Here is a 26,955-nt window from a genome sequence, read left to right as displayed (position 1 = left end):
AGAGATCAGAGGCATCTGGTCTCCCGCAGAGTCTGGGCTCCACATCAACCTACTGGAGCTTCGAGCGATCCGTCTTGCACTCAAAGCCTTCTTTTGGTGGTGCACGGTCTCTTTCAGGAGTGGGGAGAGCCTTGGTTAGATTTATTCGCCACCGAAGAGAACGCGCACTCTCAACAGTTCTGCACGTTGAAATTTCCAAGGCGGCACTTGCTAGGCGACGCTTTTCGTAGTGAGTGGAGTTGCTGTTTTCTATACGCCTTTCTGCCTATACTACTTCTGCCCAGAGTGCTGAAGAAGATCAAGCGCGACCGGGCCCAAGTCATTCTTGTGGCTCCGGATTGAGCATGAAGAGTCTCATATCCCGAGCTGCTCAACATGGCCATCGATCCTCCGATCCAACTACCTCTTCAGGAGGATCTTCTGTCGATGCAGCAGGGGACGGCCCACCACCCGAACCTGTCCAGCCTCCACCTCCTTGCGTGGAGATTCAGTGACTGCAGTAAACATTGTTAGACCTGCCTCCCGAAGTCTGTGATGTAATCTTGGCAGCCAGGGGTTCCTCCACTAAGACTGTATATGCCTGCAGATGGAATATGTTTGTGACATGGTGCACAGCAAAAGCTGTGGATCCCCTTCCTGCCCCTCTTTCTGGGGTTCTCTTGTTCCTCCTTTCTTTGGCCCAGCAGGGCTTTGCTCTGGACACTCTTATGGGCTTCCGCGTGGCCATTCCAGCTGTTCTCAGACTCCCTGACCAGCTTTCTCTTTTCAAGTCCCCTGTTGTAAATAGATTTCTTAAGGACATTACTCCTCTTTTTCCCTTCGTAATGCCCTAGTGGGACTTGAACTTGGTTCTGATATCTTATGTGCGCTTCCTTTGAGCCACTGCGTAACTGTCCTCTACATCTTCTCACTTTGAAAACTGCTTTTCTGGCGGCCATCACCTCTGCTCGCAGGGTGAGTGAGCTACAAGCTCTGTCTTCTAAGCCTCCTCCTTTTCTGTCTTTTCATCAGGACAAGGTCGTCCTTAGAACTAGACCTTCCTTTCTTCCCAAGGTGGTTATTTCTTTCCACATTGGCTAAACCATCACTTTGCCCACCTTTTTTCCACCTCCTCATCCTCAGAAATAGGAAGAGAGGCTCCACCATATGGATCCAAAAAGTGCACTTTCTTTCTACTTGGATCGCACAAAACAATTCCGGGTGTCCGACCAGCTCTTTGTTGGGTGTTAAGAAAGATCGGGTCGTATACAAACGCACCATCTCCAGGTGGGTCGTTCTGGGCATCAAAGCTTACTATTCTTTGGAAAAGAAGGAGCCTCTAGTGGTGACGGCAGCTACTACTGCTTTGCGATAAGTAGTCCCCTTAAATGACATCTGTCAGGCAGCTACGTGGGCATCGCTGCACATGTTTACGAAACACTACTGCCTGGCTAGCCAATTCTGGAGAGATGGCTACTTAGGTGGTTCTGTTCTCCAGGACTTTCTGGTGTAAACTTGGTTCGCATACCCACCTCTGGGGTTGGTATTGCTAGGGTATCTATTCTAAAGTAAGGAATCTATAACTAACTGCTTCTTTCAGAAGAACAAGTTACTTACCTTCGATAACGATATATCTGTAAGAAACATTGGTTAGTTATTATTATTAATATTTTTAAATTTATAAAGAGCACAGCTACCCAAGGGATTCCCGGTGCCGCCTGACGGACCGAAAAGGGGGAAGTTTATTGATTAAAAAGCGAAGTCTTCAATGCCCTACGAAAATGAGTAAAGGTAGTCTCTAGTTTAGGTGATAAGGGAAGAGAATTCCACAAAGTAGGGCCCAGGCAGGAAAAAGATCTACCGCCCATGCGAGACAATCTATGCCGAGGCACCGTGAACCGCGATTGAGTGGATGAGCAAAGAGAACGAGCTGGAACATATTGATGGACAATGATATTTAAATATTCAGGGGGCTTGCCGGTTTTAATTTTAAACATATAGGTTAAGGCCTTAAATTTAATACAGCTTTCAACCTTCAGCCAATTAAGTTCTCGTAGAGAGTGAGCAATAGGGTCAGATTTCGGAATATGGCAAAGTAGGCGGGCTGCAGCATTTTGTTCAACCTGCAGCTTGTGTATGACATCCTTATTGGCTCCCAGGAAAAGGACGTTGCCATAGTCCAAGTGAGAGATGACAAGAGCTTGGACAACCGTTCTTTGGATGGAAACTGGCAGCATCCATAAAATCTCTCTGAGCCATTTAAGGATGCCAAAGCAGGTCGCAGCCACCCTAACAGCTTGATGTTTCATTGAGAGCCGATCATCCAACAAAAAAACTAAGTTATGTGCTAGTTGCACGGGCTCAGGGAGGGGGCCCAGTTCAGATGGCCAGTGTTGAGGGCCCCAAAGTTCTTTGTTCTTCCCCAGTATAAGCACCTCGGTCTAGTCCCCGTTGAGTTTTAGTGAATTGGCTTGCATCCACCCTGCAATTTTACAGAGCACTGCATGAACGGATGAGGGTTTGGACACTCCTTTAGCAGAAAGAGAAAAGAATATTTGAGTGTCGTCAGCATATGAAAAAATTGCCAACCCTGATTCGGTGGCAATGTCAGCCAGCGGTTTCACATACATATTAAATAACAGGGGTCTAAGAATAGAGCCCTGTGGAACCCCGTAAGGGGACATGTGGATTTTAGACGTTGCTGCGGAAGAAAAAAACGGATATGTACGGTTCTCCAGGAAGTCCTCCAGTCATCCAAGCGCAGGCCCAGCCACACCAATGGATCGTAACGCTTGCAGTAATACAGTATGAGAGACAGTGTCAAAGGCGGCACTCAAATCCAATAATATGAGTGCCACAGTATCACCTGCATCAAACTGACTGCGCAGCAGCTCAGTCACTCCGAGACGTGTGGTTTCAGTCAAAAAACCTTTCAGAAAGCCTCACTGAGAAGGATGTAGAAGCTCATGGGACTCAATGAACTGATTCAGTTGTTGGTTCACGTGTTTTTCCAAAATTTTTGAAAAAGTAGGGAGCAGTGAAATGGGGCAAAAGTTCGACGGCTGTGTTGGATCAGCACTAGCTTTCTTCAACAAAGGAAGAATCATGGTGTGTTTCCACTCAGGGGGAATTACTGCTTCTTGCAGAGAGGCATTCAGTAGCCCCATGATTAGTTTCTTGGCCGGTGGCTCAATTTTCTGCAGCCCCGTGACAGGAAGCAAGTCCAAAGGAGAGCCAGATTTCAGGTTACCGAGAATCTGACTAAAAGAGATAGAATCAAGCGGGAGCCAATGCTCTAATTTATTCAAACCATTGTCCTGTACAACCTTCGGCCAGGAATCAGACTCATAGGGTGGGAAAACGGCGGAGGTTGGCTTTGCATGATTCAAATGCACGGGGCTTAATGCTGAGTAAATTGTCTCAACTTTATTAGAAAAAACAGTGCAAGATCCTCAGATTGGGATTCCGTGAGAGTAGGAGGGGGAACTTGGGTGCCTGCTCCAGAAAGTTCCTTCACCAGTTTAAAAATAGTTTTTGGGCAGTTTTGGGCATTGGTAATAGTAGCACTCAGGTAATCTGCCCGGGCAGTATTACAAAGGTACAAAGGGAATGATCATTTCTAATTTTAGACTCCGACGCATGATCCTTCCTCCAATGCCTTTCAAGCACTTTACATTTACTTTTTTCAATTTTAAGGCATTCCGAAAACCAAGGGGTAGGAGAGCGATGGTTTTTTACCTACTGGGTAGAAAGGGGGAGACAGGTATCCACAGATTTAGAGATCCAATTATTGATCAACTTCAGGTCTGCCATGGAGACCTGGCTAATGGTAGGAATAGTTTTAGCTAAAAGAGTGTTGAGAGCCTTCATGTCTAATTTCCCCCAATTCCTGGAGTTGAACTTCTTACCTACAGGTGAAATAAAAAGATTATTTCGATCTATCGTTACCTTAAAATCAACTAAAAAGTCTTCGGACCAAAGGGCAGGGAGAGCAGGGGGGCAGCATACGTTAGGAAGAGTACAGAAAATGGGATCTAATAAGTGGTCTGCCACATGAGTTGGACCATTATTATGAAGCAAAATATCCATGAAAGCTAAATCATGCCGGGAGCTGCCGTTAAAAATCGAGAGTATATCGTGTTAAGTGGTTGCTGAATTTGAAGTGCCATTTATGCTTTTCTATCCTTATTGCATGGATCTACATACTTGAGCCCTGAGATTATCCTCGTGCCAGGGGCGCATTACTGGTGCGACCTAACTCCTCCCACTCGGGGTGGAACAACTTGGTAAACAGTTTATCCTTATTGATTGTGGGATACCTTGGGACGACGTTTCCTTGTACCGGGATCCAGGATGCGTGTGATTGTCTACAATTTTACCTTTGCTGGTTGATATTCTCTTTGGTAAACCCTTGTATAAATTTGAATTTGTCAAGACGAAGTTCCACCCAGGAACGAAACGCGTTGGCTGTGCAACTTGTTTGGCATAATTGCTACAATAAAGAATTAAATATTTTGGGCTAAAGAAGACTTTTTGCCTATATTTGAATGAGTGTGCCTTCCACCATCTGAAGAAACCAAAGGTAAGTAGCTTGTTCTTTGAGACCAAGAAGTACATTCCGCATCTCTCTCTCTCTCTCTCTCTCGTGCCTTCAAATGCACACCCCACACATTCTATTCCTGGTAAGGCTGTTCTAATCTGGGAAAGCTCTCACACTCTAAAACTACAAAGAGTCATGAAAGAAATCTTCGAAAAAACGTGCACATGCAGGAAACATAATGTTGTACATTCAAGCTAGGATAGAGTAAAACACCAAAAGTCCATTAAAACAATGGTAGTCAAAGGGCATCACGCGGTTTGAATACATCGGAGTACCTCTAGCACACACAAGGGAGAATCCAACACCATCTCCTCCACTGGCAGTCCATAATATGAGGGTTTTGCACCTCATTCCGAATGGTTACTGCCTTCTTTTTAAGTATTACTCTCCTCCTTTACCACCATCTCAAGAACAGCTGGTGGAGGATCATTTCAAATTACTCCAATAGGAAGTAAGAGCTCTTCTGGCCAAGGAGGCTATAGAGAGGGCTCTGATGTCAGAAGGAGGCAGTGGTTGTTATTTCAGCTCATTTCTGATGCGCAAAAAGAACAATGGTCTCCGTTCTATTCTATGTGGGTTCTTGTGTGTTCACTTTGGTGAGATGTCAACTTGCCATCAGCATTCCTTCTTATATAATCTTGTGCTCAGTAACGTTCAATGCATAATTCTGTGTATTAATTAAATATGGCTGTATCAATGTAAATTGATGTATAATCAGTGTTGGGGAGTCAGAAGGTGCCTGTATAAAGCTGTTGGCACATGCAGTTTGCTGCTTGTAGGAAGTTCCTCAGAGGAAGCTGGGCTCTGGTTTCCTTGCTACAAGTTGTGTTTTGTTCAGAGGAGGATATTTCATTTTTGGGCTGTGACTTTCTGCTCAAAGATCTATCTCTTTAGAAGCGGCTGTTCAATTCCTGGCCTGTGATTTAATGTTGATAGTTGTGTTACTTTAGAAGTGGCTGTTCAATTCCTGGCCTGTGATTTAATGTTGATAGTTGTGTTACTTTAGTAGCAGCTGTTCAATTCCTGGCCTGTGATTTAATGTTGAACGTTGTGTTTCTTTAGAAGTGGCTGTTCAATTCCTGGCCTGTGATTTAATGTTGAACGTTGTGTTTCTTTAGAAGTGGCTGTTCAATTCCTGGCCTGTGATTTAATGTTGAACGTTGTGTTTCTTTAGAAGCGGCTGTTCAATTCCTGGCCTGTGATTTAATGTTGATAGTTGTGTTACTTTAGAAGCGGCTGTTCAATTATTGGCCTGTGATTTAATGTTGAAAGTTGTGTTTCTTTAGAAGCGGCTGTTCAATTCCTAGCCTGTGATTTAATGTTGATAGTTGTGTTACTTTAGATGCGGCTGTTCAATTCCTGGCCTGTGATTTAATGTTGATAGTTGTGTTTCTTTAAAAGCGGCTGCTCATTCCTGGCCTGTGATTTACTGCAGATAGTCCTATTTCTTTAGACCAAACTGTTCAACGTGTAGTTTGTGATTTACTTCTGGAAGTTTTCTTGTCTTTAGAGGTGGCTGTTCCATTTGCGGTCTGTGATTTCCCACTGATGTTGTATTTTCTTGCAGGTCTACGAGCTGGCAGTAGAAGACCTGACAAAAGCCGCTCAGATGGACCCAGCCTGCTCCCTCGCCTTCTACAACAGAGCTGTGGTTCACCACGAGACCAAGTCTTATGAGAAGGTGGGTGCTTTGCACATTCATGCCAGCATCATTGCTTCTGTTGTGGGACGTGTGCTGTCTGAGGTGATGGACTCTCAGGCAGGTGAAGCCTTCATCAGTGTGGTGAGGGGAGGAGAAGGGAACAGAGAATGTATGTAATCTGCTCCCCGGTCACGGTTCTTTCAACCCTGTGTTCACCCATCCAAATGCCGGCGCTGCCCCCACGCGCCCCAATTATTACAAATAAAGGTTTTGGATGTTGCTGATTGAAACCATAATGCTTTCTGACGGTATACAACTGTTACAACAAAGTTTTCACAACGCACTACCATTACAAAGCAGGCATTATCACGTATACCATTACAACGCATTGCGCTGGGGGGCGCTCTAGGATAGGGAATAAGTATCATTTTATATCCAACACCTTCCCTAGTGTCCACGGGGACTGGAGTTGGAATATAAAATTATACTTAGCACTATCCAGCACCTCTAAGCGCTATGCGTTGTAACGGTATTCGTTGTAAATACCGCGTTGTAATGGTATGCGTGGTAAAAGTATGCGTTGTAACGTCATACATCCCTTTCTGACCAAAGATAGCCGTCTGCAGCCTGTGTTCAGCATTAAAAGGCAATTGTGGATCGTATAAGCTGTAGGTATTCAGCGTTTCATCCTGGAATCATAGAGAGATCTGGAATGCTGTACACCTGGCTTTGCACATGTTATAAATCACAACAATACAAAATGAGCAGCGAGCCAAGAGAACAGCCCCGCCCCCTTTGTCCCACAGTAAGTGATTACCAAAGAAACGCTATGCACTCCCTATAAGCAACCGCTGCACAGGGTGGGACCTGAGGCCACAGTATAGAGTAATACACATAGTGGTGCACCAGCAGTGAATAATAATGTGACAAAATTGGAATGTCCATATCTTCTTTATTGTGCTCGTACAGTAGACAAGTAGATCCAAGTGTTAAAGCAAAACAACACAGGGCCCTCCTTTCATTCGGCACTGTGAGTGTCATTGGGGCGGTCTGATACGCGTCTTTGAAACAGTAGTTCACCCAATCGAAACATACCATGTATGTACGGGTCCTGTTAGATGACACTGCGTGGATCCTTTTAATATCAGGCCTCACCGTCCCGCACTTCATACCTTAGTCTACAAACGGCAACTTGCACCGCTGGAATGCAAAAAGGATTTTCGCCTTGCACATATATGGTGTCTCTGTGATGTCTAAATTCTTCTGGAATGTCCTTGTACTGAGTCCAGCTAAAATAATCAGCAGTTCTTCTCCTTCGAGCCTGATGCAACAGAGTTGTTTTCTTCTGAACAGATGTTTAGACAATTCGGACAGATCTTCTCCAGGGATAACCAGGGTAGGGTTGTATGTGGCCACCAGGGTGCAGAGACCCCGCCATCTGAGGACGAGTTGGGTGTCGGTCAGGGCTGCACACTGCCAGTAGATATCCATCAACATGGAGGTGCCCCATTGCAGGTCTGGAACATATAATCTCACGTTGCAGCCCTCATTACTACACAACGTTATGGTTCCTTTGCGAATACGTTCTGAGTTCCCGCACAATTATGCGTTGCCCCTTCCCCTCCAACTGTGTTTACCTATTATTCTCACTGTCCCAGATTTCCTGGCACGGTGTGTCTAAGCTAGCATTGGACCCCCTCCTAAAAAACTAATTTCCTCCCGCGTGAGTGAGATGAGCGGTCCGCACAGTGTGTCTAAGCTAGCATTGTACCCCCTCCCTTGAGACGCATATCCTCCCGCGTGAGTGAGATGAGCGGTCCGCACAGTGTGTCTAAGCTAGCATTGTACCCCCTCCCTTGAGACGCATATCCTCCCGCATGAGAGAGATTAGCGGCCCGCACTGTGTGTCTAAGGTAGCATTGGACCCCCTCCCATGAGACTCATTTCCTCCCCTGTGAGTGAGATGAGTGGACGCACTGTGTGTCTAAGCTAGCATTGGACCCCTCCCATGAGACTCATTTCCTCCTGCGTGAGTGAGATGAGCGGACGCACTGTGTGTCTAAGCTAGAATTGGACCCCCTCCCATGAGACTCATTTCCTCCCGTGTGAGTGAGATGAGCGGCCCGCATTGTGTGTCTAAGCTAGCATTGGACCCCTCACATGAGACTCATTTCCTCCCGCGTGAGTGTGATGAGCGGCCCGCACTGTGTGTCTAAGCTAGCATTGGACCCCTCTCATGAGACTCATTTCCTCCCGCGTGAGTAAGATAAGCGGCCCGCACGGTGCGTTTAAGGTAGCATTGGACGCCTCCCATGAGACTCATTTCCTCCCTTGTGAGTGAGTTGAGCGGACGCACCGTGCATCTAAGCTAGCATTGGACCCCCTCCCATGAGACTCATTTCCTCCCGCGTGAGTGAGATGAGCGGCCTGCACTGTGCGTCTAAGCTAGCATTGGGCTCCTCTCATGAGACTCATTTCCTCCCGCGTGAGTGAGATGAGCGGACGCACAGTGTGTCTAAGTTAGCATTGGATCTCTCTCATGAGACTCATTTCCTCTCGTGTGAGTGAGATGAGCGGCCTGCACTGTGTGTCTAAGCTAGCATTGGACCCCCTCCCATGAGACTCATTCTCTCCCGCGTGAGTGAGATGAGCCGCCACACTGTGTGTCTAAGCTAGCATTGGACCCCCTCCCATGAGACTCATTTCCTCCCGCGTGAGTGAAATGAGTGGACGCACAGTGTCTAAGCTAGCATTGGACCGCCCTCCCATGAGACTCATTTCCTCCCACGTGAGTGAGATGAGCAGACGCACGGTGCGTCTAAGCTAGCATTGGACCATTTCCTGCCGTGTGAGTGAGATGAGCGGCCGCACGGTGCGTCTAAGGTAGCATTGGACCCCCTCCCATGAGACTCATTTCCTCCCGCGTGAGTAAGATGAGCGGCCCGCACTGTGTGTCTAAGCTAGCATAGGACCCCTCCCATGAGACTCATTTCCTCCTGCGTGAGTGAGATGAGCGGACGCACTGTGTGTCTAAGCTAGCATTGGACCCCTCCCATGAGACTCATTTCCTCCCGTGTGAGTGAGTTGAGTGGACGCACGGTGCGTCTAAGCTAGCATTGGACCCCCTATCATGAGACTCATTGCCTCCCGTATGAGTGAGTTGAGCGGACGCACAGTGTGTCTAAGTTAGCATTGGACCACTCTCATGAGACTCATTTCCTCCCGCGTGAGTGAGTTGAGCGGCCCGCACTGTGTGTCTAAGCTAGCATTGGACCCCCTCTCATGAGACTCATTTTCTCCCGCGTGAGTGAGTTGATCGGCCCGCACTATGTGTCTAAGCTAGCATTGGACCCCTCTCATGAGACTCACTTCCTCCCGCGTGAGTAAGATGAGCGGCCCGCACTGTGTGTCTAAGCTCGCATTGGACCCCTCTCATGAGACTCATTGCCTCCCGTGTGAGTGAGTTGAGCGGACGCACAGTGTGTCTAAGGTATGATTGGACCCCCTCCCATGAGACTCATTGCCTCCCGTGTGAGTGAGTTGAGTGGACGCACAGTGTGTCTAAGTTAGCATTGTACCCCTCTCATGAGACTCATTTCCTCCTGTGTGAGTGGGTGGAGCGGACGCACGGTGCGTCTAAGCTAGCATTGGACCCCTCCCATGAGACTCATGTCCTCCTGTGTGAGTGAGTGGAGCGGACGCACTGTGTGTCTAAGCTAGCATTGGACCCCTCCAATGAGACTCATTGCCTCCCGTGTGAGTGCGTTGAGCGGACGCACAGTGTGTCTAAGCTAGCATTGGACCCCCTACCATGAGACTCATTTCCTCCCGTGTGAGTGAGTTGAACTGCCCGCACTGTATGTCAAAGCTAGCATTGGACCCCTCCCATGAGACTCATTTCCTCCTGCGTGAGTGAGATGAGCGGACGCACTGTGTGTCTAAGCTAGCATTGGACCCCTCCCATGGGACTCATTTCCTCCTGTGTGAGTGAGATGAGCGGCCCGCACTGTGTGTCTAAGCTAGCATTGGACCCCCTCCCTTGAGACTCATTTCCTCCCGCGTGAGTGAGTTGAGCGGCCGCACGGTGCGTCTAAGGTAGTATTGGACGCCTCCCATAAAACTCATTTCCTCCCGTGTGAGTGAGTTGAGCGGACGCATCGTGCATCTAAGCTAGCATTGGACCCCTACCATGAGACTCATTCCCTCCTGCGTGAGTGAGATGAGCGGCCTGCACTGTGCGTCTAAGTTAGCATTGGACTCCTCTCATGAGACTCATTTCCTCCCGCGTGAGTGAGATGAGCGGACGCACAGTGTGTCTAAGTTAGCATTGGACCTCATGAGACTCATTTCCTCCCGTGTGAGTGAGATGAGCGGCCTGCACTGTGTGTCTAAGCTAGCATTGGACCCCCTCCCATGAGACTCATTCCCTCCCGCGTGAGTGAGTTGATCGGCCCCCACGGTGTGTCTAAGCTAGCATTGGACCCCCTCTCATGCTACACATTTCCTCCCGCATGAGTGAGATGAGCGGACTCACGGTGCGTCTAAGCTAGCATTGGACTCCTACCATGAGACTCATTTCCTGCTGTGTGAGAGAGATGAGCGGACCGCACGGTGCGTCTAAGGTAGCATTGGACCCCTCCCATGAGACTCATTGCCTCCCGTGTGAGTGAGTTGATCTGACGCACAGTGTGTCTAAGTTAGCATTGGACCACTCTCATGAGACTCATTTCCTCCCGTGTGAGTGAGTGGAGCGGACGCACTGTGCGTCTAAGCTAGCATTGGACCCCCTCCAATGAGACTCATTTCCTCCCGGGTGAGTGAAATGAGCGGCCCGCACGGTGCGTCTAAGCTAGCATTGGACCCCCTCCCATGAGACTAATTTCCTCCCGCGTGAGTAAGATAAGCGGCCCGCCCTGTGTGTCTAAGCTAGCATTGGACCCCTCCCATGAGACTCATTTCTTCCTGCGTGAGTGAGATGAGCGGACGCACTGTGTGTCTAAGCTAGCATTGGACCCCCCACCATGAGACTCATTTCCTCCCGCGTGAGTGAGTTGAGCGGCCCGCATTGTGTGTCTAAGCTAGCATTGGACCCCTCCCATGAGACTCATTTACTCCTGCGTGAGTGAGATGAGCGGATGCACTGTGTGTCTAAGCTAGCATTGGACCCCCTCCCATGAGACTCATTTCCTCCCGCGTGAGTGAGATGAGCGGACGTACTGTGTGTCTAAGCTAGCATTGGCCGCCTCCCTTGAGACTCATTTCCTCCCGCGTGAGTGAGATGAGCGGACGCACAGTGTGTCTAAGTTAGCATTGGACCTCTCTCATGAGACTCATTTCCTCCCGCGTGAGTGAGATGAGCGGACGCACTGTGTGTCTAAGCTAGCATTGGACCCCTCCCATGAGACTCATTGCCTCCCATGTGAGTGAGATGAGCGGACGCACAGTGCGTCTAAGCTAGCATTGGACTTCTACCATGAGACTCATTTCCTCCCGCGTGAGTGAGTTGAGTGGCCCGCACTGTGTGTCTAAGCTAGCATTGGACCCCTCCCATGAGACTCATTTCCTCCTGCGTGAGTGAGATGAGCGGACACACTGTGTGTCTAAGCTAGCATTGGACCCCTCCCATGAAACTCATTTCCTCCCACGTGAGTGAGTTGAGCAGACGCACGGTGCGTCTAAGGTAGCATAGGACGCCTCCCATGAGACTAATTTCCTCCCGTGTGAGTGATTTGAGCGGACGCGCGGTGCATCTAAGCTAGCATTGGACCCCCTCCCATGAGACTCATTTCCTCCCGCGTGAGTGAGATGAGCGGCAGGCACTGTGCGTCTAAGCTAGCATTGGACCCCTCTCATGAGACTCATTTCCTCCCGCGTGAGTGAGATGAGCGGACACACAGTGTGTCTAAGTTAGCATTGGGCCTCTCTCATGAGACTCATTTCCTCTCGTGTGAGTGAGATGAGCGGCCTGCACTGTGTGTCTAAGCTAGCATTGGACCCCTCTCATGAGACTCATTTCCTCCTGTGTGAGTGGGTGAAGCGGACGCACGGTGCGTCTAAGCTAGCATTGGACCCCCTCTGATGAGACTCATTTCCTCCTGTGTGAGTGAGATGAGCGGCCCGCACGGTGCGTCTAAGCTAGCTTTGGACCCCCTCCCATGAGACTAATTTCCTTCCGCGTTAGTAAGATGAGCGGCCCGCACTGTGTGTCTAAGCTAGCATTGGACCCCTCCCATGAGACTCATTTCCTCCTGCGTGAGTGAGATGAGCGGACGCACTGTGTGTCTAAGCTAGCATTGGACCCCCTACCATGAGACTCATTTCCTCCCGTGGGAGTGAGTTGAGCGGCCCGCACTGTGTGTCTAAGCTGGCATTGGACCCCTCCCATGAGACTCATTATCTCCTGCGTGAGTGAGATGAGTGGACGCACTGTGTGTCTAAGCTAGCATTGGACCCCTCCCATGAGACTCATTTCCTCCCGCGTGAGTTAGATGAGCGGCCCGCACTGTGTGTCTAAGCTAGCATTTGACCCCCTCATATGAGACTCATTTCCTCCCGCGTGAGTGAGTTGAGCAGACGCACGGTGCGTCTAAGGTAGCATTGGCCGCCTCCCATGAGACTCATTTCCTCCCGTGTGAGTGAGTTGAGCGTACGCACCGTGCATCTAAGCTAGCATTGGACCCCCTCCCATGAGACTCATTTCCTCCCGCATAAGTGAGATGAGCGGCCCGCACTGTGCGTCTAAGCTAGCATTGGACCCCTCCCATGAGACTCATTCCCTCCCGCGTGAGTGAAATGAGTGGACGCACAGTGTCTAAGCTAGCATTGGACCGCCCTCCCATGAGACTCATTTCCTCCCGAGTGAGTGAGATGAGCAGGCGCACGGTGCGTCTAAGCTAGCATTGGACCCCTCCCATGAGACTCATTTCCTCCTGCGTGAGTGAGATGAGCGGACGCACTGTGTATCTAAGCTAGAATTGGACCCCCTCCCTTGAGACTCATTTCCTCCCGTGTGAGTGAGATGAGCGGCCCGCACTGTGTGTCTAAGCTAGCATTGGACCCCTCACATGAGACTCATTTCCTCCCGCGTGAGTGAGATGAGCGGCCCGCACTGTGTGTCTAAGCTAGCATTGGACCCCTCTCATGAGACTCATTTCCTCCCGCGTGAGTAAGATAAGCGGCCCGCACGGTGCGTTTAAGGTAGCATTGGACGCCTCCCATGAGACTCATTTCCTCCCTTTTGAGTGAGATGAGCGGCCTGCACTGTGCGTCTAAGCTAGCATTGGACTCCTCTCATGAGACTCATTTCCTCCCGCGTGAGTGAGATGAGCGGACGCATAGTGTGTCTAAGTTAGCATTGGGCCTCTCTCATGAGACTCATTTCCTCTCGTGTGAGTGAGATGAGCGGCCTGCACTGTGTGTCTAAGCTAGCATTGGACCCCCTCCCATGAGACTCATTCTCTCCCGCGTGAGTGAGATGAGCCGATACACTGTGTGTCTAAGCTAGCATTGGACCCCCTCCCATGAGACTCATTTCCTCCTGCATGAGTGAAATGAGTGGACGCACAGTGTCTAAGCTAGCATTGGACCGCCCTCCCATGAGACTCATTTCCTCCCACGTGAGTGAGATGAGCAGACGCACGGTGCGTCTAAGCTAGCATTGGACCATTTCCTGCCGTGTGAGTGAGATGAGCGTCCCGCACGGTGCGTCTAAGGTAGCATTGGACCCCCTCCCATGAGACTCATTTCCTCCCGCGTGAGTAAGATGAGCGGCCCGCACTGTGTGTCTACGCTAGCATAGGACCCCTCCCATGAGACTCATTTCCTCCTGCGTGAGTGAGATGAGCGGACGCACTGTGTGTCTAAGCTAGCATTGGACCCCTCCCATGAGACTCATTTCCTCCCGTGTGAGTGAGTTGAGTGGACGCACGGTGCGTCTAAGCTAGCATTGGACCCCCTATCATGAGACTCATTGCCTCCCGTATGAATGAGTTGAGCGGACGCACAGTGTGTCTAAGTTAGCATTGGACCACTCTCATGAGACTCATTTCCTCCCGCGTGAGTGAGTTGAGCGGCCCGCACTGTGTGTCTAAGCTAGCATTGGACCTCCTCTCATGAGACTCATTTTCTCCCGCGTGAGTGAGTTGATCGGCCCGCACTGTGTGTCTAAGCTAGCATTGGACCCCTCTCATGAGACTCACTTCCTCCCGCGTGAGTAAGATGAGCGGCCCGCACTGTGTGTCTAAGCTCGCATTGGACCCCTCTCATGAGACTCATTGCCTCCCGTGTGAGTGAGTTGAGCGGACGCACAGTGTGTCTAAGGTAGCATTGGACCCCCTCCCATGAGACTCATTGCCTCCCGTGTGAGTGAGTTGAGTGGACGCACAGTGTGTCTAAGTTAGCATTGTACCCCTCTCATGAGACTCATTTCCTCCTGTGTGAGTGGGTGGAGCGGACGCAAGGTGCGTCTAAGCTAGCATTGGACCCCTCCCATGAGACTCATGTCCTCCTGTGTGAGTGAGTGGAGCGGACACACTGTGCGTCTAAGCTAGCTTTCGACCCACTCCGATGAGACTCGTTTCCTCCCTTGTGAGTGAGATGAGCGGCCCGCACTGTGCATCTAAGCTAGCTTTGGACCCCCTCCCATGAGACTCATTTCCTCCTGCGTGAGTGAGATGAGCGGACGCACTGTGTGTCTAAGCTAGCATTGGACCCCTCCCATGAGACTCATTGCCTCCCGTGTGAGTGCGTTGAGCGGACGCACAGTGTGTCTAAGCTAGCATTGGACCCCCTACCATGAGACTCATTTCCTCCCGTGTGAGTGAGTTGAACGGCCCGCACTGTATGTCTAAGCTAGCATTGGACCCCTCCCATGAGACTCATTTCCTCCTGCGTGAGTGAGATGAGCGGACGCACTGTGTGTCTAAGCTAGCATTGGACCCCTCCCATGGGACTCATTTCCTCCCGCGTGAGTGAGATGAGCGGCTTGCACTGTGTGTCTAAGCTAGCATTGGACCCCCTCCCTTGAGACTCATTTCCTCCCGCGTGACTGAGTTGAGCGGCCGCACGGTGCGTCTAAGGTAGTATTGAACGCCTCCCATGAGACTCATTTCCTCCCGTGTGAGTGAGTTGAGCGGACGCATCGTGCATCTAAGCTAGCATTGGACCCCTACCATGAGACTCATTCCCTCCTGCGTGAGTGAGATGAGCGGCCTGCACTGTGCGTCTAAGTTAGCATTGGACTCCTCTCATGAGACTCATTTCCTCCCGCGTGAGTGAGATGAGCGGACGCACAATGTGTCTAAGTTAGCATTGGACCTCATGAGACTCATTTCCTCCCGTGTGAGTGAGATGAGCGGCCTGCACTGTGTGTCTAAGCTAGCATTGGACCCCCTCCCATGAGACTCATTCCCTCCTGCGTGAGTGAGTTGATCGGCCCCCACAGTGTGTCTAAGCTAGCATTGGACCCCCTCTCATGCTACACATTTCCTCCCGCTTGAGTGAGATGAGCGGACTCACGGTGCGTCTAAGCTAGCATTGGACTCCTCCCATGAGACTCATTTCCTGCTGTGTGAGTGAGATGAGCGGCCCGCACGGTGCGTCTAAGGTAGCATTGGACCCCTCCCATGAGACTCATTGCCTCCCGTGTGAGTGAGTTGATCTGACGCACAGTGTGTCTAAGTTAGCATTGGACCACTCTCATGAGACTCATTTCCTCCCGTGTGAGTGAGTGGAGCGGACGCACTGTGCGTCTAAGCTAGCATTGGACCCCCTCCCATGAGACTAATTTCCTCCCGCGTGAGTAAGATGAGCGGCCCGCCCTGTGTGTCTAAGCTAGCATTGGACCCCTCCCATGAGACTCATTTCCTCCTGCGTGAGTGAGATGAGCGGACGCACTGTGTGTCTAAGCTAGCATTGGACCCCCTACCATGAGACTCATTTCCTCCAGCGTAAGTGAGTTGAGCGGCCCGCACTGTGTGTCTAAGCTAGCATTGGACCCCTCCCATGAGACTCATTTCCTCCTGCGTGAGTGAGATGAGCGGACGCACTGTGTGTCTAAGCTAGCATTGGACCCCCTCCCATGAGACTCATTTCCTCCCGCGTGAGTGAGATGAGCGGACGCACTGTGTGTCTAAGCTAGCATTGGCCGCCTCCCTTGAGACTCATTTCCTCCCGCGTGAGTGAGATGAGCGGACGCACAGTGTGTCTAAGTTAGCATTGGACCTCTCTCATGAGACTCATTTCCTCCCGCATGAGTGAGATGAGCGGACGCACTGTGTGTCTAAGCTAGCATTGGACCCCTCCCATGAGACTCATTGCCTCCCATGTGAGTGAGATGAGCGGACGCACAGTGCGTCTAAGCTAGCATTGGACTTCTACCATGAGACTCATTTCCTCCCGCGTGAGTGAGTTGAGTGGCCCGCACTGTGTGTCTAAGCTAGCATTGGACCCCTCCCATGAGACTCATTTCCTCCTGCGTGAGTGAGATGAGCGGACGCACTGTGTGTCTAAGCTAGCATTGGACCCCTCCCATGAAACTCATTTCCTCCCACGTGAGTGAGTTGAGCGGACGCACGGTGCGTCTAAGGTAGCATAGGACGCCTCCCATGAGACTAATTTCCTCCCGTGTGAGTGATTTGAGCGGACGCGCGGTGCATCTAAGCTAGCATTGGACCCCCTCCCATGAGACTCATTTCCTCCCGCGTGAGTGAGATGAGCGGCAGGCACTGTGCGTCTAAGCTAGCATTGGACCCCTCTCATGAGACTCATTTCCTCCCACGTGAGTGAGATGAGCGGACGCACAGTGTGTCTAAGTTAGCATTGGACCCCTCTCATGAGACTCATTTCCTCCTGTGTGAGTGGGTGAAGCGGCCGCACGGTGCGTCTAAGCTAGCATTGGACCCCCTCTGATGAGACTCATTTCCTCCTGTGTGAGTGAGATGAGCGGCCCGCACGGTGCGTCTAAGCTAGCTTTGGACCCCCTCCCATGAGACTAATTTCCTTCCGCGTGAGTAAGATGAGCGGCCCGCACTGTGTGTCTAAGCTAGCATTGGACCCCTCCCATGAGACTCATTTCCTCCTGCGTGAGTGAGATGAGCGGACGCACTGTGTGTCTAAGCTAGCATTGGACCCCCTACCATGAGACTCATTTCCTCCCGTGGGAGTGAGTTGAGCGGCCCGCACTGTGTGTCTAAGCTGGCATTGGACCCCTCCCATGAGACTCATTATCTCCTGCGTGAGTGAGATGAGTGGACGCACTGTGTGTCTAAGCTAGCATTGGACCCCTCCCATGAGACTCATTTCCTCTCGCGTGAGTTAGATGAGCGGCCCGCACTGTGTGTCTAAGCTAGCATTGGACCCCCTCCCATGAGACTCATTCCCTCCTGCGTGAGTGAGTTGATCGGCCCCCACGGTGTGTCTAAGCTAGCATTGGACCCCCTCTCATGCTACACATTTCCTCCCGCATGAGTGAGATGAGCGGACTCACGGTGCGTCTAAGCTAGCATGGGACTCCTCCCATGAGACTCATTTCCTGCTGTGTGAGTGAGATGAGCGGCCCGCACGGTGCGTCTAAGGTAGCATTGGACCCCTCCCATGAGACTCATTGCCTCCCGTGTGAGTGAGTTGATCTGACGCACAGTGTGTCTAAGTTAGCATTGGACCACTCTCATGAGACTCATTTTCTCCCGTGTGAGTGAGTGGAGCGGACGCACTGTGCGTCTAAGCTAGCATTGGACCCCCTCCCATGAGACTAATTTCCTCCCGCGTGAGTAAGATGAGCGGCCCGCCCTGTGTGTCTAAGCTAGCATTGGACCCCTCCCATGAGACTCATTTCCTCCTGCGTGAGTGAGATGAGCGGACGCACTGTGTGTCTAAGCTAGCATTGGACCCCCTACCATGAGACTCATTTCCTCCCGGGTGAGTGAGTTGACCGGCCCGCACTGTGTGTCTAAGCTAGCATTGGACCCCTCCCATGAGACTCATTTCCTCCTGCGTGAGTGAGATGAGCGGACGCACTGTGTGTCTAAGCTAACATTGGACCCCCTCCCATGAGACTCATTTCCTCCCGCGTGAGTGAGATGAGCGGACGCACTGTGTGTCTAAGCTAGCATTGGCCGCCTCCCTTGAGACTCATTTCCTCCCGCGTGAGTGAGATGAGCGGACGCACAGTGTGTCTAAGTTAGCATTGGACCTCTCTCATGAGACTCATTTCCTCCCGCGTGAGTGAGATGAGCGGACGCACTGTGTGTCTAAGCTAGCATTGGACCCCTCCCATGAGACTCATTTCCTCCCGCGTGAGTGAGATGAGCGGACGCACAGTGCGTCTAAGCTAGCATTGGACTTCTACCATGAGACTCATTTCCTCCCGCGTGAGTGAGTTGAGTGGCCCGCACTGTGTGTCTAAGCTAGCATTGGACCCCTCCCATGAGACTCATTTCCTCCTGCGTGAGTGAGATGAGCGGACGCACTGTGTGTCTAAGCTAGCATTGGACCCCTCCCATGAAACTCATTTCCTCCCACGTGAGTGAGTTGAGCGGACGCACGGTGCATCTAAGGTAGCATAGGACGCCTCCCATGAGACTAATTTCCTCCCGTGTGAGTGATTTGAGCGGACGCGCGGTGCATCTAAGCTAGCATTGGACCCCCTCCCATGAGACTCATTTCCTCCCGCGTGAGTGAGATGAGCGGCAGGCACTGTGCGTCTAAGCTAGCATTGGACCCCTCTCATGAGACTCATTTCCTCCCGCGTGAGTGAGATGAGCGGACGCACAGTGTGTCTAAGTTAGCATTGGATCCCTCTCATGAGACTCATTTCCTCATGTGTGAGTGGGTAAAGCGGACGCACGGTGCGTCTAAGCTAGCATTGGACCCCCTCTGATGAGACTCATTTCCTCCTGTGTGAGTGAGATGAGCGGCCCGCACGGTGCGTCTAAGCTAGCTTTGGACCCCTCCCATGAGACTAATTTCCTTCCGCGTGAGTAAGATGAGCGGCCCGCACTGTGTGTCTAAGCTAGCATTGGACCCCTTCCATGACACTCATTTTCTGCTGTGTGAGTGAGATGAGCGGACGCACTGTGTGTCTAAGCTAGCATTGGACCCCCTACCATGAGACTCATTTCCTCCCGTGGGAGTGAGTTGAGCGGCCCGCACTGTGTGTCTAAGCTGGCATTGGACCCCTCCCATGAGACTCATTATCTCCTGCGTGAGTGAGATGAGTGGACGCACTGTGTGTCTAAGCTAGCATTGGACCCCTCCCATGAGACTCATTTCCTCCCGCGTGAGTTAGATGAGCGGCCCGCACTGTTTGTCTAAGCTAGTATTTGACCCCCTCATATGAGACTCATTTCCTCCCGCGTGAGTGAGTTGAGCGGACGCACGGTGCGTCAAAGGTAGCATTGGCCGCCTCCCATGAGACTCATTTCCTCCCGTGTGAGTGAGTTGAGCGTACGCACCGTGCATCTAAGCTAGCATTGGACCCCCTCCCATGAGACTCATTTCCTCCCGCATGAGTGAGATGAGCGGCCCGCACTGTGCGTCTAAGCTAGCATTGGACCCCCTCCCATGAGACTCATTCCCTCCTGCGTGAGAGAAATGAGTGGACGCACAGTGTCTAAGCTAGCATTGGACTGCCCTCCCATGAGACTCATTTCCTCCCGAGTGAGTGAGATGAGCAGGCGCACGGTGCGTCTAAGCTAGCATTGGACCCCTCCAATGAGACTCATTTCCTCCTGCGTGAGTGAGATGAGCGGACGCACAGTGTGTCTAAGTTATCATTGGACCTCATGAGACTCATTTCCTCCCGTGTGAGTGAGATGAGCGGCCTGCACTGTGTGTCTAAGCTAGCATTGGACCCCCTCCCATGAGACTCATTCCCTCCCACGTGAGTGAGTTGATCGGCCCCCACGGTGTGTGTAAGCTAGCATTGGACCCCCTCTCATGATACACATTTCCTCCCGCATGAGTGAGATGAGCGGACGCACGGTGCGTCTAAGCTAGCATTGGACCCCTCCCATGAGACTCATTTCCTCCCGTGTGAGTGAGTTGATCTGACGCACAGTGTGTCTAAGTTAGCATTGGACCACTCTCATGAGACTCATTTCCTTCCGTGTGAGTGAGTGGAGCGGACGCACTGTGCGTCTAAGCTAGCATTGGAGCCCCTCCAATGAGACTCATTTCCTCCCGTGTGAGTGAAATGAGCGGCCCGCACAGTGCGTCTAAGCTAGCATTGGACCCCCTCCCATGAGACTAATTTCCTCCCGCGTGAGTAAGATGAGCGGCCCGCCCTGTGTGTCTAAGCTAGCATTGGACCCCTCCCATGAGACTCATTTCCTCCTGCGTGAGTGAGATGAGCGGACGCACTGTGTGTCTAAGCGAGCATTGGACCCCCTACCATGAGACTCATTTCCTCCCGCATGAGTGAGTTGAGCGGCCCGCACTGTGTGTCTAAGCTAGCATTGGACCCCTCCCATGAGACTCATTTCCTCCTGCGTGAGTGAGATGAGCGGACGCACTGTGTGTCTAAGCTAGCATTGGACCCCCTCCCATGAGACTCATTTCCTCCCGCGTGAGTGAGATGAGCGGACGCACTGTGTGTCTAAGCTAGCATTGGCCGCCTCCCTTGAGACTCATTTCCTCCCGCGTGAGTGAGATGAGCGGACGCACAGTGTGTCTAAGTTAGCATTGGACCTCTCTCATGAGACTCATTTCCTCCCGCGTGAGTGAGATGAGCGGACGCACTGTGTGTCTAAGCTAGCATTGGACCCCTCCCATGAGACTCATTGCCTCCCATGTGAGTGAGATGAGCGGACGCACAGTGCGTCTAAGCTAGCATTGGACTTCTACCATGAGACTCATTTCCTCCCGCGTGAGTGAGTTGAGTGGCCCGCACTGTGTGTCTAAGCTAGCATTGGACCCCTCCCATGAGACTCATTTCCTCCTGCGTGAGTGAGATAAGCGGACGCACTGTGTGTCTAAGCTAGCATTGGACCCCTCCCATGAGACTCATTTCCTCCCACGTGAGTGAGTTGAGCGGACGCACGGTACGTATAAGGTAGCATAGGACGCCTCCCATGAGACTAATTTCCTCCCGTGTGAGTGAGTTGGGCGGACGCACGGTGCATCTAAGCTAGCATTGGACCCCCTCCCATGAGACTCATTTCCTCCCGCGTGAGTGAGATGAGCGGCAGGCACTGTGCGTCTAAGCTAGCATTGGACCCCTCTCATGAGACTCATTTCCTCCCGCGTGAGTGAGATGAGCGGACGCACAGTGTGCTTAAGTTAGCATTGGACCCCTCTCATGAGACTCATTTCCTCCTGTGTGAGTGGGTGGAGCGGACGCACGGTGCGTCTAAGCTAGCATTGGACCCCCTCCGATGAGACTCATTTCCTCCTGTGTGAGTGAGATGAGCGGCCCGCACGGTGCGTCTAAGCTAGCTTTGGGCCCCCTCCTATGAGACTAACTTCCTCCCGCGTGAGTACGATGAGCGGCCCGCACTGTGTGTCTAAGCTAGCATTGGACCCCTCCCATGAGACTCATTTCCTCCTGCGTGAGTGAGATGAGCGGACGCACTGTATGTCTCAGCTAGCATTGGACCCCCTACCATGAGACTCATTTCCTCCCGTGTGAGTGAATTGATCGGCCCGCACTGTGTGTCTAAGCTGGCATTGGACCCCTCCCATGAGACTCATTTCCTCCTGCGTGAGTGAGATGAGCGGGCGCACTGTGTGTCTAAGCTAGCATTGGACCCCTCCCATGAGACTCATTTCCTCCCGCGTGAGTTAGATGAGCGGCCCGCACTGTGTGTCTAAGCTAGCATTTGAACCCCTCCCATGAGACTCATTTCCTCCCGCATGAGTGAGTTGAGCGGACGCACCGTGCATCTAAGCTAGCATTGGACCCCCTTCCATGAGACTCATTTCCTCCTGCATGAGTGAGATGAGCGGCCCGCACTGTGCGTCTAAGCTAGCATTGTACCCCCTCCCATGAGACTCATTCCCTCCCGCGTGAGTGAGATGAGCCGACACACTGTCTGTCTAAGCTAGCATTGGACCCCCTCTCATGAGACTCATTTCCTCCCGCGTGAGTGAGATGAGCGGACGCACAGTGTGTCTAAGTTAGCATTGGACCCCTCTCATGAGACTCATTTCCTCCTGTGTGAGTGGGTGGAGCGGACGCACAGTACGTCTAAGCTAGCATTGGACCCCCTCCGATGAGACTCACTTCCTCCCTTGTGAGTGAGATGAGTGGCCCGCACGGTGCATCTAAGCTAGCTTTGGACCCCCTTCCCATGAGACTCATTTCCTCCCGCGTGAGTGAAATGAGTGGACGCACAGTGTCTAAGCTAGCATTGGACCGCCCTCCCATGAGACTCATTTCCTCCCGCGTGAGTGAGATGAGCAGATGCTCGGTGCGTCTAAGCTAGCATTGGACCCCTCCTATGAGACTCATTTCCTGCCGTGTGAGTGAGATGAGCGGCCCGCACGGTCCGTCTAAGGTAGCATTGGACCCCCTCCCATGAGACTCATTTCCTCCCGCGTGAGCAAGATGAGCGGCCCACACTGTGTGTCTAAGCTAGCATTGGACCCCTCCCATGAGACTCATTTCCTCCTGCGTGAGTGAGATGAGCGGACGCACTGTGTGTCTAAGCTAGCATTGGACCCCTCCCATGAGACTCATTTCCTCCCACCTGAGTGAGTTGAGCGGACGCACGGTGCGTCTAAGGTAGCATTGGACGCCTCCCATGAGACTAATTTCCTCCCGTGTGAGTGAGTTGAGCGGACGCACGGTGCATCTAAGCTAGCATTGGACCCCCTCCCATGAGACTCATTTCCTCCCGCGTGAGTGAGATGAGCGGCAGGCACTGTGCGTCTAAGCTGGCATTGGACCCCTCCCATGAGACTCATTTTCACCTGCGTGAGTGAGATGAGCGGACGCACTGTGTGTCTAAGCTAGCATTGGACGCCTCCCATGAGACTAATTTCCTCCCGTGTGAGTGAGTTGAGCGGACGGACGGTGCAACTAAGCTAGCATTGGACCCCTCTCATGAGACTCATTTCCTCCCGCGTGAGTGAGATGAGCGGACGCACAGTGTGTCTAAGTTAGCATTGGACCCCCTCCCATGAGACTAATTGCCTCCCGTGTGAGTGAGTTGAGTGGACGCACAGTGTGTCTAAGTTAGCATTGGACCCCTCTCATGAGACTCATTTCCTCCTGTGTGAGTGGGTGGAGCGGACGCACGGTGCGTCTAACCTAGCATTGGACCCCCTCCGATGAGACTCATTTCCTCCCGTGTGAGTGAGATGAGCGGCCCGCACGGTGCGTCTAAGCTAGCTTTGGACCCCCTCCCATGAGACTAATTTCCTCCTGCGTGAGTAAGATGAGCGGCCCGCACTGTGTGTCTAAGCTAGCATTGGACCCCTCCCATGAGACTCATTTCCTCCTGCGTGAGTAAGATGAGCGGCCCGCACTGTGTGTCTAAGCTAGCATTGGACCCCTCCCATGAGACTCATTTCCTCCCGTGTGAGTGAGTTGAGCGGCCCGCACTGTGTGTCTAAGCTAGCATTGGACCCCTCCCATGAGACTCATTTCCACCTGCGTGAGTGAGATGAGCAGACGCACTGTGTGTCTAAGCCAGCATTGGACCCCTCCCATGAGACTCATTTCCTCCTGCGTGAGTGAAATGAGCGGACGTACTGTGTGTCTAAGCTAGCATTGGACTCCTCCCATGAGACTCATTTCCTCCCGCGTGAGTTAGATGAGCGGCCCGCACTGTGTGTCTAAGCTAGCATTGGACCCCCTCCCATGAGACTCATTTCCTCCCGCGTGAGTGAGTTGAGCGGACACACGGTGCATCTAAGGTAGCATTGGACGCCTCCCATGAGACTCATTTCCTCCCGCATGAGTGAGATGAGCGGCCCGCACTGTGCGTCTAAGCTAGCATTGGACCCCCTCCCATGAGACTCATTCCCTCCCGCGTGAGTGAGATGAGCCGACACACTGTGTGTCTAAGCTAGCATTGGACCCCCTCCCATGAGACTCATTTCCTCCCGCGTGAGTGAGATGAGCAGACGCACGGTGCATCTAAGCTAGCATTGGACCCCTCCCATGAGACTCATTCCCTGCCGTGTGAGTGAGATGAGCGGCCCGCACGGTCCGTCTAAGGTAGCATTGGACCCCCTCCCATGAGACTCATTTCCTCCCGCTTGAGTAAGATGAGCGGCCCGCACTGTGTGTCTAAGCTAGCATTGGACCCCTCCCATGAGACTCATTTCCTCCTGCGTGAGTGAGATGAGCGGACACACTGTGTGTCTAAGCTAGCATTGGACCCCTCCCATGAGACTAATTTCCTCCCGTGTGAGTGAGTTGAGTGGACGCAGGGTGCGTCTAAGCTAGCATTGGACCCCCTATCATGAGACTCATTGCCTCCCGTATGAGTGAGTTGAGCGGATGCACAGTGTGTCTAAGTTAGCACTGGACCCCTCTCATGAGACTCATTTCCTCCCGCGTGAGTGAGTTGAGCGGCCAGCACTGTGTGTCTAAGCTAGCATTGGACCCCCTCTCATGAGACTCATTTCCTCCCGTGTGAGTGAGTTGAGTGGAAGCAGGGTGCGTCTAAGCTAGCATTGGACCCCCTATCATGAGACTCATTGCCTCCCGTATGAGTGAGTTGAGCGGACACACAGTGTGTCTAAGTTAGCATTGGACCCCTCTCATGAGACTCATTTCCTCCCGCGTGAGTGAGTTGAGCGGCCCGCACTGTGTGTCTAAGCTAGCATTGGACCCCCTCTCATGAAACTCATTTCCTCCCGTGTGAGTGAGTTGAGTGGAAGCAGGGTGCATCTAAGCTAGCATTGGACCCCCTATCATGAGACTCATTTCCTCCTGCGTGAGTGAGATGAGCGGACGCACTGTGTGTCTAAGCTCGCATTGGACCCCTCTCATGAGACTCATTGCCTCCCGTGTGAGTGAGTTGAGCGGACGCACAGTGTGTCTCAGGTTGCATTGGACCCCCTCCCATGAGACTCATTGCCTCCCGTGTGAGTGAGTTGAGCTGACGCACAGTGCGTCTAAGCTAGAATTGGACTCCCTCCCATGAGACTCATTGCCTCCCGTGTGAGTGAGTTGAGTGGATGCACAGTGTGTCTAAGTTAGCATTGTACCCCTCTCATGAGACTCATTTCCTCCTGTTTGAGTGGGTGGAGCGGACGCACGGTACGTCTAAGCTAGCATTGGACCCCCTCGATGAGACTCACTTCCTCCCTTGTGAGTGAGATGAGCGCCCCGCACGGTGCATCTAAGCTAGCTTTGGACCCCCTTCCCATGAGACTCATTTCCTCCTGCGTGAGTTAGATGAGCGGACGCACTTTGTGTCTAAGCTAGCATTGGACCCCTCCCATGAGACTCATTGCCTCCCGTGTAAGTGCGTTGAGCGGACGCACAGTGTGTCTAAGCTAGCATTGGACCCCCTACCATGAGACTCATTTCCTTCCGTGTAAGTGAGTTGAGCGGCCCGCACTGTGTGTCTAAGCTAGCATTGGACCCCTCACATGAGACTCATTTCCTCCCGTGTGAGTGAGTGGAGCTGACGCAGGGTGCGTCTAAGCTAGCATTGGACCCCTCCCATGAGACTCATTTCCTCCTGCGTGAGTGAGATGAGCGGACGCACTGTATGTCTCAGCTAGCATTGGACCCCCTACCATGAGACTCATTTCCTCCCGTGTGAGTGAATTGATCGGCCCGCACTGTGTGTCTAAGCTGGCATTGGACCCCTCCCATGAGACTCATTTCCTCCTGCGTGAGTGAGATGAGCGGGCGCACTGTGTGTCTAAGCTAGCATTGGACCCCTCCCATGAGACTCATTTCCTCCCGCGTGAGTTAGATGAGCGGCCCGCACTGTGTGTCTAAGCTAGCATTTGAACCCCTCCCATGAGACTCATTTCCTCCCGCATGAGTGAGTTGAGCGGACGCACCGTGCATCTAAGCTAGCATTGGACCCCCTTCCATGAGACTCATTTCCTCCTGCATGAGTGAGATGAGCGGCCCGCACTGTGCGTCTAAGCTAGCATTGTACCCCCTCCCATGAGACTCATTCCCTCCCGCGTGAGTGAGATGAGCCGACACACTGTCTGTCTAAGCTAGCATTGGACCCCCTCTCATGAGACTCATTTCCTCCCGCGTGAGTGAGATGAGCGGACGCACAGTGTGTCTAAGTTAGCATTGGACCCCTCTCATGAGACTCATTTCCTCCTGTGTGAGTGGGTGGAGCGGACGCACAGTACGTCTAAGCTAGCATTGGACCCCCTCCGATGAGACTCACTTCCTCCCTTGTGAGTGAGATGAGTGGCCCGCACGGTGCATCTAAGCTAGCTTTGGACCCCCTTCCCATGAGACTCATTTCCTCCCGCGTGAGTGAAATGAGTGGACGCACAGTGTCTAAGCTAGCATTGGACCGCCCTCCCATGAGACTCATTTCCTCCCGCGTGAGTGAGATGAGCAGATGCTCGGTGCGTCTAAGCTAGCATTGGACCCCTCCTATGAGACTCATTTCCTGCCGTGTGAGTGAGATGAGCGGCCCGCACGGTCCGTCTAAGGTAGCATTGGACCCCCTCCCATGAGACTCATTTCCTCCCGCGTGAGCAAGATGAGCGGCCCACACTGTGTGTCTAAGCTAGCATTGGACCCCTCCCATGAGACTCATTTCCTCCTGCGTGAGTGAGATGAGCGGACGCACTGTGT

General features: G+C 52.2%; 1 protein-coding gene across 1 annotated transcript in view; it reads left to right on the top strand.

The window, feature by feature from the left end:
- TTC6 (tetratricopeptide repeat domain 6) overlaps nt 1-26,955 on the top strand; it is a 1,229,706-nt gene that overhangs the window by 787,640 nt on the left and 415,111 nt on the right. The window contains exon 24 of the mRNA XM_086936916.1: nt 6,147-6,260. Coding sequence (XP_086793042.1) covers nt 6,147-6,260 — 114 coding nt within the window. The remainder of the gene's footprint in view (nt 1-6,146; nt 6,261-26,955) is intronic.

Source organism: Lissotriton vulgaris, chromosome 9 (assembly GCF_964263255.1).
Source record: "Lissotriton vulgaris chromosome 9, aLisVul1.2, whole genome shotgun sequence".
In the NCBI taxonomy this organism is placed as follows: Eukaryota; Metazoa; Chordata; class Amphibia; order Caudata; family Salamandridae; genus Lissotriton; species Lissotriton vulgaris.
Note: the sequence above shows the minus strand (reverse complement) of the source record. Positions and strands in the feature narration are given on the sequence as shown.